The sequence below is a fragment of the Porites lutea genome, chromosome 5 (genome assembly GCF_958299795.1).
Source record: "Porites lutea chromosome 5, jaPorLute2.1, whole genome shotgun sequence".
NCBI lineage: Eukaryota > Metazoa > Cnidaria > Anthozoa > Scleractinia > Poritidae > Porites > Porites lutea.
The window spans coordinates 42,723,266-42,739,464 of NC_133205.1; the positions used below are offsets into that span (position 1 = coordinate 42,723,266).

Genomic DNA, 16,199 nt, shown 5'->3' on the forward strand with positions numbered 1-16,199 from the left:
TTGTAGTTTGTCCTGAGAGCAGTCTGGGATTAAAAAAATAAACATGTTTTATTTTCAAGTCGTGTTACCCTATGGACGTTACTACAAACTGCGAAGCTGTCATAAAACACGGTCATCAATAACAACAACCATGACATTCAACAACATGAAGTTTCTTCATAGAATATCAATACATAAATAACACAAAAGGTCGCTTTCAGAATTAATAAAATGATCACCAAAGGGTAAAACGTTTGATCTTTTAACAAATTCTCTCGACTTTGTTTTGCAGAAAAGGAAATATATGGAGATAAGTCTGGAGAATTTGTTTGTCGATATCGGGGGCTACAGGGTTAAGCGACATTAATGGAAGATTTTTGCACTGACACCGTACTTCTACAGAAAAATTAAACAAGACAAACTCTTGCTAACAAATGTTTTCTGAACTATGACTTGATGACGCCAAAAACTTTAACACTAAGATAAAATGGGTAATGAAAATAAAAATAAAAAAAGTATGCCAAAAATTCATACTTGGGATAACAAAAAGACCTTGTTTGTTGCGGTTAATACAAGACTAACATTAAAGCATGATACAGCTGTTTTCAGGTGAGCGTTGAAAACTAAACCAAATAAATCCTCTGGCTAACCACGCACATGAAGCACTGTACGTATTAACAACTGATCTATAAGCTCTCGAGGCAAAACCAAAAACCCGCCGCTAAGAGAGATAAATATCCTTCGGGTTGGATGCGAATGGTTGACTCAACTGACTGAACAGAATAGTGGCCCGAGGTTCTCTAGTCAATCAATCATCACGAAATTACCGACGAAACTTATTTGAAACCGCTTTATAAAGAAGAAACTTTTTACCATACTGCAGAAATTACAGCGAGAAACTAGTTTACTAGATTCTATCCGTGCATTTATAATGTTTACAAACTCAAACCTTCTCGTTTACAAGATGACCCGAAACAACAACCGCAGCACCATTTTAAAAACAGAACTACGTATCGAACTCAGTTGACAGTGCGTTTGTCACCACGCCAGTTTCCGTTCCATAACTCAAGAATGACTCCAGGCTAAAAAATGGTTTGAAAAAATATACAGCCCCACCTTAACTTACACAAAGGCAAAAATAATGTTGAGTAAAAAAACAATAAGAAAACGTAACAGTGTTTATGTCCATTCTGGAATGGAATGGAATTAACAGAACGTTCTCTACAACTTGTACCAAGAAGTGAAGGGGTTTGGTACTGTCAATTTAATTACTGACATACTAGCGTCTATTGGTTTTAAACCTCATGTTAGGAGTACCATTACTTTTCAGTGGCCCACACGAACTGGATCCACCAAAACTACTTCCTAGAAGATGATCTAGAAGATGATCTGGAGCTGTAGCTTGACCCACCATAAGAGGACCTGTTTGAAGCATACCTCATGTCAGGAGTACCATTACTTTTCAGTGGCCCACACGAACTGGATCCACCAAAACTACTTCCACTAGAAGACGATCTGGAGCTGTAGCTTGATCCACCAAACGAGGACGAACTACCATAGGAGGATCTGTTTGCAGCATACCTCATGTCTGGAGTGCCATCACTTTTCAGTGGACCTGCTCCAAAACTACTTCCACTTGAAGACGAACTGATACTGTAGCTTGATCCACTGTACGAGGATGGACTCGAATATGAAGATCTGTTTGCAGCATACCTCATGTCTGGAGTGCCATCACTTTTCAGTGGACCCGCTCCAAAACTACTTCCACTTGAAGAAGAACTGATACTGTAGCTTGATCCACTGTACGAGGATGGACTCGAATATGAAGATCTGTTTGCAGCATATCTCATGTCTGGAGTACCGTTGCTCTTTAGCGGACCAGGAGATCCCAGACTGGCCAATGACCTAGTGCCGTAGGATGAACCACCAGACCAAAACCCTGACGACGATGGACTATCATAGGATGACTTGTTTGCTGCGTATCTCATATCTGGTGTGCCATCGTTCTTAAGTGGACCACTTGAACTGCTGTACGATGGCAGTGAAGACATTAAGGAGGCCGATTGCTTGTTGGAAGCAAACCTCATGTCTGGTGTCCCATCCTTCTTCACTGGCCCTTCGCAAGAGGATGACGTAACTGGAGAGCAACTGGTCTGTGCGGGTGATGCAGGTTTTCTCGCTGGCTTGTTGACCGCAAAGCGCATGTCAGGTGTACCATCTCGTTTCAGTGGAATAGCTCCGTTGCCTGGTAAAGCACTGTTCACAGATTCTGGTGTCTTGTTTACAGTGTACCTCATGTCTGGTGTTCCATCCTTTTTAAGAGGAACACCCTTTCGCTTGCTTTCACCGTGCGGGGTTTTCGTGCTCTTCTGGGAAGATGACTGGCCATAAGCTTCTTTGTTTACCTTGAAACGCATGTCCGGTTTGCCATTTTTTGTCAGTGGACCCTCGGTAGTAACATAAGCATCTTTCTGCGTTAAGCGGTTGGATTCTTTGTTGCCTTTATGGCGCCTGTCTGGCGTACCATCCAAATTCCGCTGATTTAAGTGCCTCCTGTTAACTTTAAAACGCATATCAGGTGACCCATCTTTGTTGAGCTGTCCATGTCTGTTCTGTTTCAGGCGCATATCTTTTTCTTTATTCTTCCTTGGTTCCCTAGGTGGGGTCTCCTCAGTCGTTTGGTTGAGATGATCATCATTAACTCGTGTTGACTCCAGAAATTCATACAGCAGGTTTCTCTTGAAATCAGCTTCATCATCATCATGCCATCGAGTACCTTCTGGGGTACGGTTGGAGGCTTGAATCTTCTTTGCTTGGGCTCTCTGAACAACTTGTAGACACTGCGAGCAGGTAGCGACATGGGGATCTTTCTCCATGTCACAAAGAAATTCAAAGCTAGCGTACTCCAGACGAACGCGATTCAGTAAATCGCAAAAGAAAGATGAGCGACCTTCGTCTGCCTTTATCCAGTTGACAACTGCAGCGAACACCTCTTCTTCGTTCTGCACACCCAGATAGTCATTCCGAATGATTTCCTCAAGGTCTTCGTACTCAAGCTCTAGGAATTCATCTTGTCTGCACACGCTGGTGAAGTTGGTAATGATATAGCTCTTAGCGATCTCTTCAAGATCACTGATGTATTCACTTTGCTGTTCCCGCGCGAGCAACCAAACGCCGATTGCATTGAAAGAGCTTAACTGCACTTCCAGCCAATCACAGCAGGCCCTGGCAAGTGTGGGAATCTCGTAATCGCATGCTGCATGAAGTAAATCGACCACATTTTCTTCTTCCACTGTGACTTCCCCCGTGTAAATGAAATTTATAAGGTCTCCTAGAGTATTGCACGTGACGTCCTTCAGGCGATACCTTTGGCCCTCTTGAGATAACAGATCATCCGAGAAGATGTCTTGAAAAACTGGCGACGCTGCTGCAAGAAGTGGGCCGTGTACTGCAAACTCAAAGCTACCGTCGCAATCTTCCAAATAGGTCGTCGTCAATTCCTTCTTCTCACGCATGTCACGCAGTTGAGACAACACATCTTCCTGGTGCTTAGACAGAACAGTCTTTCTTTCATGGCCTTCACGTTCCAATTCTCTTTCTTGACACAGCTCTTCAAGGTAAGTCATCTCGTACCTCGACGCAAAATGTCGCAAGCCATTGACCATTCCTTGGTCTGTGGGGAGTTCGGACTTATACACGAAATCGCGAAAGGCCTCAAGCTGCTGTTGAGTCAGGTCAAGTGAGATAACTCCTGACGTGCAATCAAAACGTTTTCCTGTAAGACTGCGTCTGATCAATGGGCTGTTTGCGGCAAGAAGCACGGAATGAAACGGTTCTTCATGATCTTTTGATTTGGTGCGTACAGTAAGGTCTGTCAATATTCCGTTGGCTTGCATCGCCGCAAGGTGTTTCAACAACAGTTGAGCATGCTCGTCTTTTTTAAATTGGTACATCAATCCTCCTTCGCCTAGGTCCTTCCGCGCACAGGCGGGTAGGTCTGGTGGGAAGTACTCCAACTCCATTTCTGAAGAGAGAGCAAAAGTTTAAAAACATTGTATAAAACTCTAAAAATAACAACTTTTGAGGTTCAAGTTTTCAATAGGCCTATCCTCTCATAAAGTCTCCATCGTTACGCGCCTCGTACTCTCCTCTTTACGTTCAAAAACCCCTAAGTATGAAGATGTTTTTGACCCAGTCTGGCGGTTAGAGTTGCTGCCTTGCTACGCGGATTTTTTTAGATAAATTCCAATGCGGCAGCGACCATAACTTTCAAGTCCTTAGAGCGCCACATACTGCACAAACTTAAAAGAAAAATAAGACTGTTCTTTGGTTGCTATGAATAGACACCATGACAATTGAAAGAGGGATCGATTGATCCGCGAAAAATTCGAAATCTCGATCTTGCCTTCTAATTGTCAAGTAGACAATAGAAAACTGTTGGAGATTTCTTAACGCGCTCGTTCTTACTTGCACTTGTTTGGATATAGCAACGTAATTGTTCTTTTTATGCGTCACTTCTTGTCAAACTCGGTTCTAATTACGCTGGACTGAGTATTCTTTAAGACCGTGAACTACTAGAGAAATTTGAAGGAAGGGGCAATGCTGCAGTGTTGTATTTGATGAGTTTTTTCACACCACTCTTAGAAATGAGCTCTAAACCAACCAGACAAAAAAGCCCACTCAAGATCAATCTCGCAATCGCTTAAAAAAAACGTAGAGCCCAACAGTGGACAAATCACACTGATTTCATTTCTAGAAGAAACCGCTCGTTTTAGAAACATTTATACAATTAGCAAGATCAGGGATTAAAAAGGAACCAGTGTCAGCTCGTGAGAAAGGTCAAACGACTCGCTCTACCCACCACACCCTTTGAATCCGACATTTTAGAAGGAAAACTGTTCACCACAATCTTGAAAACCTGCGCAATTTCCGCCATTAGCGTCACTCTTACTGATTGTGACGAGACACTGGCGTATGACGAAAGAAAAAACTTCTGTTCTGATTAAACATTATATACCGAAACCACGGCGATGATCTGAAAGCAAAGCACGGTCTTAAATAAGCTCCTACTAATCTACCCAACCAGGAGTGCCTATAATTTGATTTTAAAACCTGCACTGCTAGATTCTGGGCGAGGGGTTCTTTTATCGCGACATTAGAATTTCCATTTTTCTTTGGCCCACTGCTCTGCTTTGCAGATTAAATTCTCAGAACAAAAATCTGAGGTTCACTCTTGTGAAAGAAGTCTTTAAACCACCTAGGTGTCAAAAAAATGTGATAATCCTATCGTCGCTGCTGTGATTTTCGTAGTGAAAACTGTATTGTAACGGCATTGTAAACTTCTCAACTTCCGGTCGAGCAAGGGCCGATGAAGATATATTGATTGAATATTGAGAGCTTGAGTTTTTCGCGGAGCTATGACACGTTCATTTAAAAGTGAAACCGGAACTGAATAGATGATGTACATCGCAAAACGCAGACTGCAAAAGCCCAGAATCACGACTTCTTATTACTTAACCGACTCTTGGCCACTTAAAATTATCAGTGTTGACAGTGTATGAGAAAAACGAAAGGGGTATCACCTTTTATGGGGAGAACAAGAGCGACATCGGAAGCGTCATGTGCAGTGCTAAAACAAATGTAATGCTTGTAAAACTCGACAGCGATTTAAGACAGTAAACTTTTACAAACCTTGTTTGAAGTTTATGTATTCGCTTTTTTCTTTAAGAAATAATAAATTAAGAGAGCTTTCATAATCGTCTGTCTCATCAAGTGGTCAATTCACTCACTGAGGAGTAGATCAGCTGCCATCTAACACGATGAACAAGCACAAACCTTTTTCTACTTTCTCTCTACAGTGCGTTGAAATTTACCGTCCGTACCCATCTAACAATCTACATTTCACCCCTTCCCCTTCATTGTTGATTTAAAAGACGTTTAGGCCCAGGCAAGCCCCAACTGAAGCCAACTCTGGAAAAGGAAAGGGGGACCGCAATACGTGTACGCAATGTTTCAACAAATTAGTTATCGATAAAGCGACTGAAGATAACCGCGCGCAAGTCCGATCACTTAGCTGGGGAGTTGGGTGATCCCCTACAGATATTCAAAGTAAACTGGAGCAAACTGACTGTAACTAAAGCTAAAAACTTACCTGATAGTTTTGGCGACAAAAGTGCTAGGCCGAAATGAAATGTGGCACCAGTATTGTGTTTCGAAGAAATTAATTCCCTTTTCAATTGATTTCTCGGAAAATGACCGGACTGCAACAGTGCGCACAAGTTCATTTGAAGTAAATATTAACATAAAGAAGCAGGAGTGGAATCTGGGGGCAAGGTTAGTTTAACCTGGGAGTTAAAAATTATATATAAACTAAACAAAAATAAACCTCTAAAATTAAACAGTGGCAGCGAGTGATACATTGTTGCACTAAGTACCCTGCATGAAACAATTTTTAACTTTTTGCTACACACACACACACTTAAAAAAAAACAGAAGTAACGCAATGAGGCATGCGGCGTCACAGAGTACCCTTAAGCGTAATCACGTGATTTCTGAGAAAAAAAGAAACCCGAGTCATGCGGTTTCAAGCGGAACTCGAGGTATTGTTTCGGAATTATCTGTAGTACTTGTGAAATAATTTGAAATGAAATAATTATCATATCTAGCAACTGGAATGTGAAATAATTTTTACTTGAAAAATTATTTGCCATGAAAGTAGTTTTGCCACTTAGGGGATCTTTCTGTAGTTGCTTGGAAGATGGCGACCAGGCTCAAGCATCCTATCATTGCAAATCCAATTGTTTGTAGAAAGAGTGAGTTGAAAAGTACATTTTCCGCAAAAAATAAATTAAAAAGGTGACAACCTTTCCATTACTAATAAGATGTGTTTACAACACTGAAGAACACGTTTAGCCAGTCACCATTGACTAGTTTGATTATACAATTAAAAAATTCCGCTTTCGTTTTCTTTCCTTTGTTTTATTCGGATTATTTTAGAAAAAGCGTGGGAACAAAACAGGCGCTGCAAGGTCCAACTAGATACTGAACGATAAAGGTCAACATCTCGTATTTCTTGTTCCTGTCTGACCAACAACGATACAGATGCGTTAACCCTTTAAACCCTACGATCAAAAACTGAATTCTCATTTGTTCCCCTAATTTATTTCCCACAGAAGTAGTGGGGAGAAGTTGATGAAATATCAATTAAATTCATCTTGTGTGATCATGTCCGTAATTCTCATGACCACTGTGCAGGGCCGTAGCCAGGAAGAAACTACAACCGAGGCGAACACACGGTCCGTTGTACGAAATCAGCCGTATGAAATCTTCTAATATTATCAGTCTGATAAAAAAAATAAAAATCGACAGTATTTGGTAAAATTTATCCGAGGCGAGTGCCTCGGTTCGCCTCATACTGGCTACGGCGGTGCTGTGTTATACAAAGCATTGAAATTACAAGGAGAAATTTGATGCTGAGTACAATTAGGGCTTAAAGGGTTAAATGTACTATTGTGATGACAGCTTTAAGAGCGCAGCTTTAACTTCACTATGCAAAGGAAATAAGGATGGTGTAAACATTCTGCACTGAGTAAAGCGTGTTCCTCCCTTTTTAAAAAGGCGTTTTCACACTAACCAGAACTTAACTGATTTACATGTACTGACTCTTCTTGAGGCAAAACACAGCCGATGCGTTTGTGCTACCATGTAAAATATTGTCACCAGGGATTTCAGCTCAATCCCTTCTCGACAGGTGTGTTCTCAAAAAACCTTGGCTTTCATGGGAATCCCACTTACTGTGCCACGAGCAGCATCGTGCAGGGGTACACGGCCGACAACTCTTGAACTTAAATGGTAAAATTCTTTCTCATAAGAAGTCATCAGTGCATTTTAAACTCCCTTCCAACATCAGGATTTAGAAAGTCAATTTTACTTTTGCTCCAAACACGCACATTGCGCGGTACATTCAATAATGTACTACTACCAGCCATGCACTAGTCGAACCACAACTTGCAATAAAATTTACTGGGCATGATAAACTTATGCGGTCGGAGCGTTGAAGCGTTAAATAGGAAGTAAAACCGGAACTAGCCTGCGATCCTCGCTCTTCGCTTTATTCGCAGGCTAAACCTCAACTGAACAAATGCACTTGAAAGCCAAGAATTGGATTAAAAAGCACTCTCTGGTTGAATATTCAAAAACGTACGTGTTCTGCTTCCAGTTCAAAGCCTTTCACATGCTTTAAGGGATATGATGTTAAAAAGCACAACACGAAAAATACATGCAGATTGAGAAAAAATGTGTGAATAATATAGAAAACGCTAAAATATAAGGCAAATGATCACAAGGCAAAAGAATAGTCGCCGATCATTCACAACTTCCAACATCCCCCGCAGGTTCTGTTCAAATTTCTATCACATTAGCCACTTTAGCCCAATGTAGTGGTCAGGAGGGAGGAGGCGTCTCTATTGTTTTCGGGTATTTGTCTGTGACCGAGTCATCATGACAGTGTGACGTCACATAGCAACGAGTCAGAGCTTCGCGTCGCTTGATCAGTTTAGCGTGGAGAAGCCATCGAAGTTAAACAAAGAAAGGGCTAATACAGGCTTTTGTTCAGCGTTGGTAAAACAATTTGTCGTAAGTGTGCAAGCTTTGTTGCTTATATTGTTTGTGTGTAAAAGCTGTGTTTGTTTTGTCCGCACGTTTGTGTTAAATTCTACTCCAATCCACTTCGGGTCAGTGGCGTGGGCGCCATTTTGAAGTCGGAACTAGATAAATCCACCCTAAACGTCAGCCGTTTTCTCTTTAAATTGCCAACCGAATCTCCTCAGAAGAGGAGGTTTAATTCATTAATAACAGAAGTTTGATACGATAGTTGATTTGTGTTGATGTAACGAGCCATTTTGCTCATCAATCCTTTTGAATGTGAAGATACCGTGTTGAATCGCGTGTGGTTTCTTGGCTTCTTGACTGTCTGGGGTAAATTTTGCAGACTTTAACGCTGTCATTGTGTGTTAAGTTTGCTTGTTTGTTTACTGCTTGTGCCTAAGGTTTGCTGGTTAATCTGGTGCCCCTCTGTTTTGATCAAAGTAATTGCTGGCCTTTACTGCTTTGAAAATTTACTGCTGTTGGTTGTTTTATTCTGTTTTGTTATTGTTGGTAAAATTTGCTATTTGCATTTGTCTGCAGTTTTTTGTTGGCTTTTTCCCCGTATTTTACTTGCCTGTGTCATTGTTGTTGTTGCTTGTTAGCAGTGTTGTTGGCTTCTGTATTTGCCTTTTAAAAAGATTATTCTTTTAATTAATTTAGTGTGACTATTACTTGAGAAAAAAACAATAATAATAATATTAAAGACATACAAAAGAGACAGAAAAAAAATATTTTAAATAAAAAGTACATAGCTTAATTTAAGAAGTTATATTATTTTAAAAAGGAAAAATTACTTAGTGTGAAAATTAATAAAGTAAGATCATATTTATATAATATATATCTATAATTATTTACTTTAGAAGAAGAAAACATCATGATGAATAAAAATATTTTATTGTGTATATATTTGACAATGGGCTTCTTGTTGTATGATTTATATTTTGACATTGCTTGGCTTTTTAGTCCTCACAATCATAAGATTGTGTATCTTGTGATGGCTGTTGTGCGTGTCCATATTGTTTTTGCAATGGTTGCAATATCTTTCCCAGGCCTTTCAAACCTTCCATGTGCCCTCTACATCCCTTCAAAGCCCCCATCTTTTTTGGAGACACAAATCCCTCACTCCTTTGAGTTACAAAGTAAAACTTTGCATGTAGTAAAAATGTTGGTCTCCTCTGTTTTGTCCTTTTTTATTATCCACTTCAAAGGGAAGGTAATTCAAAACTTCAACCTCTCAAACTTTCTTGTTTCCCTTTTAGCCTTAACCACCATTCTTTTTACACTGACGTTTTTGTTTTACAGGAAAGTATTGTGCATGGTGTCTTTAAAGCAAATGATTAAGTATAGATCAACTTTAAATTGTTTGTTAGAAATACTTCTATTCCCTGCTGTTATTACCTTGAAATTATTTCTATCTTTGCTTGATCCAGTTTACAAAATTTTGTTACATGTAAAGCCCCAATTCAACTTTTCACTGGTACAATATTTCTGGAGATTAAAATCACAGCTTTTTTTCTCCTGTCTAATGACCGTGTGCCTTTTTGTTTCTCATGGCTTTTTACTGAACCTTAGTATTACAAAAAATTGTTCTTTAAACTGTGAACTTCAATATCCTGTTTACTTGGCAACTGCTGCTTTTTTGCTGATAATTTCTGCACTACCATTTTCATTCTTTGTGGGTTTATATGTTGTTACTATTATTATATTTGGGGAGACCTTTGATGCCAGTTCCAGATCCTGTACAGAAATGCCACTCCTTTTTCCAATTTTATATCTCTCATTTGGTGTACTTTTAAGTTATCCCTGTGCCAGACTGCTTGAATTACACCACCCTGGTTTCCTTTTTAGCATGTTGATAAGATCTAAAAGGTTAATAACAACAATTCAAATTGTAGATATAACAGGCAAGCCACACACCCTGACTTTTGCACCATATGCCACAATAAAAGATCTAAGATCTCAAATAAATACTAAATTCAGAATAACAAGTGATTTGTACTGGTTGTCATGCTGTGGAAAGCCTTTATTTGATTTTTTACTTTTGGAAGAAATAAGAGGAACAGTTTTTATGCATGGCCGATTGATGGGAGGTGTACAATGCTGTCTGAAGGGATGTGAGAATGAGGCAGGATCAAGAAAATTTGATAGTATGGTTGGGCGGTATGAACTGAAATGTGCCCCTGATGATGTTACACCTGAAAATCTCAAAGATCTTAGGGTATGTGATAAACATTACGGCAGTTTATCAGCAAGAGGGCATAAGCCTCCTAAGGGGAAAAGCTCCACTAGATCACGCAGCGATGCCCAGCTGGGCATCCTGAAAGTTACACCATGTATAGTGACTTGTTCACAATGTGGCAACAAGGTTTGCCTGAGTAGTGATGTTCCCTGCAAGAAACACCACATAAATATTTTTAAAAATACGTTTTCAGTGGGATGCAATTTTTTGGATGAAAGAACTGGCAATAAGACTGATTTACATAATGACTTGTATAGTGTAGATCCTTGTGATGGAACTTTTCCAGACTACATATGTATGTCATGTCAGCCTTTCTATTTAAAATCCATTAAAATAGAGCATGAGTACAAAGAAGCTCAAAACATCTTCCACCAAAAACAAGGTTGTTCAATTTCCACAATAACGACCGATAATGACAGCAACAAGCATGAGTTTTTTGAAGAAACAACTATTAATCCAACTAAAGGACAAGCCACTGTGCTATCAGAAAAAATGGTCTTGGATAGAGAATTTGCTGTGTCTGATGCTTTAAACTGTAAAGCAGGTATTTTTACAGATGTGTTGAATGAAATAATGACACAAACTGCTCCAAAAGAACCAGTAGATGCAGGAAATGACAGTGAAGTACAGTCATCACCTCTGCCAGTTTATACAGTTTTTCAAGGAGTTATTTCATGTATTTTTCCATGGACACTGTCATTTACTCAGCACACTACAGATAATACCATGAAGGTTACTTTTTCTCTTCCAAATAGTGGAAAAGGTGGTGTAATAACGAAGTGGAAGGAGTTAACCCTTTTTTTTCCTTCCGAAATAAAAACATTTCCTTCAAAGGATTTTAGTCCATTTACAGTAGAATTCTTGGGTAACAAAATTGACCATGGGGAACTACCACACAATATTTTTCAAGAAAACATATTAAACTCTGCTTTGGGTGTTATGCTTAAAACTATTGAAAACTTACCGGTTTGTCCAGGTATATATGATCCAGCCCTTGTTGATATAGCTGAAAGAAAAAGGGAAACAAATTTATACTTTGTGGATGGAAAAGGAGCAAATGTAGATGGAGAGATTGTCAAGTGCATTAGCAGCTTAAATTGCACCTACAAACTACCTGTCCATTCAAAAACCAGATGCCACAAATGTCAAGATATTTTACGATCTTGCTTTCGTTGGAAAACAAAACCTTCATCTGAATCATTTGAGTCTAAAACAGCCTATGACTCACACACTAAACTCAGTACTCTTTCACGTGCTGAACTCATAGCCAGAGCAAAAAATCTACACAAAGTGGTTGCCCAAAGCCAAAAAAAAGCAAAACGATATTACAGTTTGTACCTAAAAGAGAAACAAAAAAATGTGAAAGCACCCAAAAATTTTCAACCCAAATCATCTGACCTTGCTAAACTAATGGATATTGCCATTGAAAATCATTGGCTTGTTGAAAATTCTGTTCTCTATGCTCTACTTACTGACACTTTAACCTCACTGAAGAAACAGGAGGAGGAATTTGCAAAGCAAGGAAAACTTACCAAAAATAAGCAAAAGCCCCACCCTAAAGGTATGAGATATAACCCTCTTGTGATAAAGTGGAGCTGCATGATAGCAAGCAAATGTCACAAAAAAGGTTATGAGGTAGTCCGAAGCATTCTTCCAATTCCGTCCTGGGAAACCATCAAACAATATCGGCAGGCAACAAGTACAACAAGCCCAATCTCCCAGGATAATTTAACACTCATGGTTCAAGAAATGACCAGAAGAGGTTGTAAGGGTATTGGAGGTATTCACTGGGATGAAATGGTAATAAAGGAAGGGATTGTACTGTGTAAACGGACGGGAGAATTGGTTGGATTTGAGGACTTAAATATCAGTCCTGAATTCACCACAGCACCTGAAAATCTCAATGATGATGAAGAAGATGACAGTGACAGTTCCTCTGAGTCATCAGATTCCCAGTTTTCTAGTGCATCTGAACAGGAATATGATTCCAGTTCTGAAGCTCCATTACTTGATGTTAAAGAATCTCAGTCATCAAAAAAGGCCAAACTTGTTTGTCAGTTCTTTTTTTCATCATTAGAAGGGGACTTTTCTTGGCCAGTTGCTTCCTTTCCCTTACACAAAATCAATCACAGAATTCTTTCTACCCTAGTTTGGCAAGTCTGTGAGTCAATAGGTGGTCTTCAATTAGACAGTGGGAAAAAAATAGAGGTTCTCTATGGTGTTTCTGATGGCTCAACATACTCTCATGCTTTCTTTAGTAGGAGTGGGGCACAGAATTGGGTGACTTACAATCCATTCAATGACAACAAACCAATTTGGTGGCTTTCTGATTACCCCCATATGATTAAAAAACTAAGAAATTTTTTAGTTAATCCTGATGGTCATCTTCAAGTACAGGGAAAAAATGTAACAGTTAACCATTTGATACCTGTTGCTCAACGGCGTATGACAAAGTTGAACTGGAAACATATAAAATTAACACCCCGAACAAAAATGAGTGTTAAGAGAGCTGTTACTGTGTGTTCTCTTGATGTGGCATTAGACATCCTAAAGGGACCATTACCACCGGATGATACAGTTGGAACCCGGACATACCTCAAGCAATGCCACAAATTGTTTCAAATCTTTAACAACAATACAGAAGTTGATCCTGAAAGCTATAAACAATTGATATCTATTATGATGTGGTTTGACACCTGGTACAAGGAGGTGAAACAAAATAGTTTGCAATCAACCATCAGTTTAAAAGAGCACTGGAAGCAATTTATACCAAGAATAACGTATAAAGATCTCAAAAGAACTATTCGGGCTTTTCTGGGCGTTATCCAGTATGTGCAGATGCACCATCCAGAAATACACATTATACCTAAAACAATGTGTCAGGATGATGTGGAAAATTACTTTTCATTACAACGAGCCAGGATATCAGGGGGGAAACCAACCACACTACAATTTTTTGAGTCATCTGCCTCCCTACAAACCGAACTTCTTCTGTCCTCAGAAATGAAAGACTTGCAAGGAAATTTATAACCTGCATGTATTTCAGGAGCTATCTATTTGCCATTCAAAAAATTACGTTTTCCTGATGTTAATTCATGCACAAAACATGCATATAAGTCTCCTGTTGTTAGAAGTAAACGAGTAAATTTCAAAACTTACCACTGATCTCTACTGCCAGCCTGTTGCAGCAGGTAGTGACTTGATGTAAGCAGATTACATTTATGTCGTCTCCACATTTTTTCATTCCATCGACTTTAAAGGGATTGATGAGAAGAACTACGCACTTGGGCTCGCTGAAACTCGGCGTACATTAAGCTCAATGTATCATATACCAATCCTCCTATTCTGAGATCAGGATATTGCCACACCACCTCACACGTTGCCCGAAAGCGATAAACGATCATACAAACTGTGCCAATTTACAGACACTTCGCGGTACCTTTCTTTGCCTCATGTGAGGCTTTTGAAACTTTTTCCGACTGAACCTTATGGTGAATATTTCCATGTTATTTTTCAAAAGCTCTGCCTTATTGAAGAAGGCAAAAGATGAATCCAAACATTCAGAAAATTGACATCCTTTGCAACGTAACGAACAAGAAATTTGCCCGCCATTTTGAAAATCACCGATGTATGACGTGACGTCACACTGGCAGTGATCAGTGAACCAATGTTTACCCTAGAGACGGCCCCTCCCTCCTGGTAGTGGTTTAATGCCTTTCCAAAGAAGCAATGTTTTGGAGATTGGGAATTTGAAAAATACAGTTTCGTGAAGTTTGGTCTAAAAATAAGGGGGCTCTCTGGCCCCTCCCATCTCACTAAGCGAAGGATCGCATATATTAAACCACGTTGTCAGACTCGGATCCTCCAGAGAAGTTATAAAACTTGACGTTGGCAGTTCAAATTCCACACCCCACCTAGGCAAATGATCAAATTCCCTACCCCCCCCGGCACAAGTGATGGTCAAATACCCAGGGTTTGCTAGGGGGGGGGGGGGGTGGCGAAGTTTCCAATTCATCAGCGCATAATGGCTTCCAAGTAATTGTCTGCCGTGCTTCATGGGTATCTCTGTTGTGGTGGGTGGTAGTGGGTAGTGGTAGAGCTGGGGGGCGGAAGGACCACACACAGTGCAAGGGGTGCAAAAAAATTATGAATTTTGAGCTGTTTTGGTCTGAGATCGGATATAGATTGTTGAAACAACCAGGGTATGGTTTTGATCTGGAATTGGGTATGGGTTTTAGATAACGTAAAGTATTATGCTTTACTCTTCTCTTGTACTCATGGGATTAAGCTTTTCTCAAGTGTTGACACTAATACAAGAAGTTTGGGAGAAGCTGGGCTATCATGCTCATGCATATGTCTAAAATGAGGCATCGAATTTTCGGTCATGCTAGGAATAAGGAAGGGAAAACTTTAAATTCTGGTTGCACAAAGGAAATAGTGAGACAAATAACACCCCTTCACAGATGTTTAGAGGACACTCCTCCCCCAGCCGATCAGTAGTGTATTTCAACGCTCCCATTATCGAAATATGGGGAAATCAGAGGAATGGCAATTAGATTACGAGTACGCTGAAATATTTGAAACGTTTTAGAGCTTTTTAGCATCTTATTTTAATTCACCAAATTCATTGCTCATTGCTGAAAGCGCAACAGCTAGGATTTTTCCCATCGGTCACGAGTCATATTACATCTGACAGTCTTTACGCCACTGACGGTTCTTGTCTATGTGAAGCTTATATATTAGCTTCTCTGTTGGGATGCAGATTTCCTGTTGATCCAAAACTCGATAAAAACCCTTTAAATAAACTAACTTTGCATCCATATAAAAAAATCATCCTCTTCTGTAACTCCAGCTCCGAGGATTGATACCACGTGGAACGAGTTTCCAAAGGACATCATGAATCTTTTCGAGAAAGCGCTTTCTGGTTTGTAAAAGGCTTTCTAAGTTTAGTTTATCTTTTTTTTAAGGATTAACCATATTAACTGGTCCACATCCCGCATAGCCATTTACACAAATTGACGCGATTTAGATTAAAGGCAAATGAGTTGAATCAACCCACACAAGTACTACGTTGACTGATTCGTGATTCTTAACAGAAGATACTAGTTAAACCACTAAAAATAAAGCTCAAATACTCACCTGAAAGCTTTTTCAATCGAGGTAAGGTGTAAACGAAATACGAATGACGATCTTGCGGTTCGAAGAAATCAATTTCGTGGCTCTCAATTTCTCGGAAAACTACTCGATCGATTGCGCGCCAACAATACACACGCACGAGAGAGGTCTGGGAAACAGTTTCTCTGTGTCAACCAAGCCCAGCAGAATTCCCATGTAA

General features: G+C 39.7%; 1 protein-coding gene and 1 long non-coding RNA gene across 2 annotated transcripts; both read right to left on the reverse strand.

Moving 5' to 3' along the window:
• Window positions 1–29: 29 nt before the first annotated feature.
• Window positions 30–16,117, reverse strand: LOC140938480 (uncharacterized). The gene is made up of 2 exons (XM_073387956.1): window positions 16,004–16,117; window positions 30–4,003 (listed from the first exon to the last, which is right to left on the reverse strand). Exon 2 carries the CDS (start codon window positions 3,999–4,001, stop codon window positions 1,338–1,340), a length of 2,664 nt encoding a protein of 887 aa, XP_073244057.1. The 5' UTR covers window positions 4,002–4,003; window positions 16,004–16,117; the 3' UTR covers window positions 30–1,337.
• On the reverse strand, window positions 9,501–14,557 carry LOC140938477 (uncharacterized). Its single transcript, XR_012165539.1, has 3 exons — window positions 14,024–14,557; window positions 11,829–11,870; window positions 9,501–11,013 (listed from the first exon to the last, which is right to left on the reverse strand). It is a non-coding gene; the product is annotated as an uncharacterized lncRNA (long non-coding RNA).
• Window positions 16,118–16,199: the final 82 nt, after the last annotated feature.

What these genes read in the sequence shown, in the direction of transcription:
- LOC140938480 (XM_073387956.1), bottom strand. Translation starts at nt 4,001, where the DNA reads ATGGAGTTGGAGTACTTCCCACCAGACCTACCCGCCTGTGCGCGGAAG.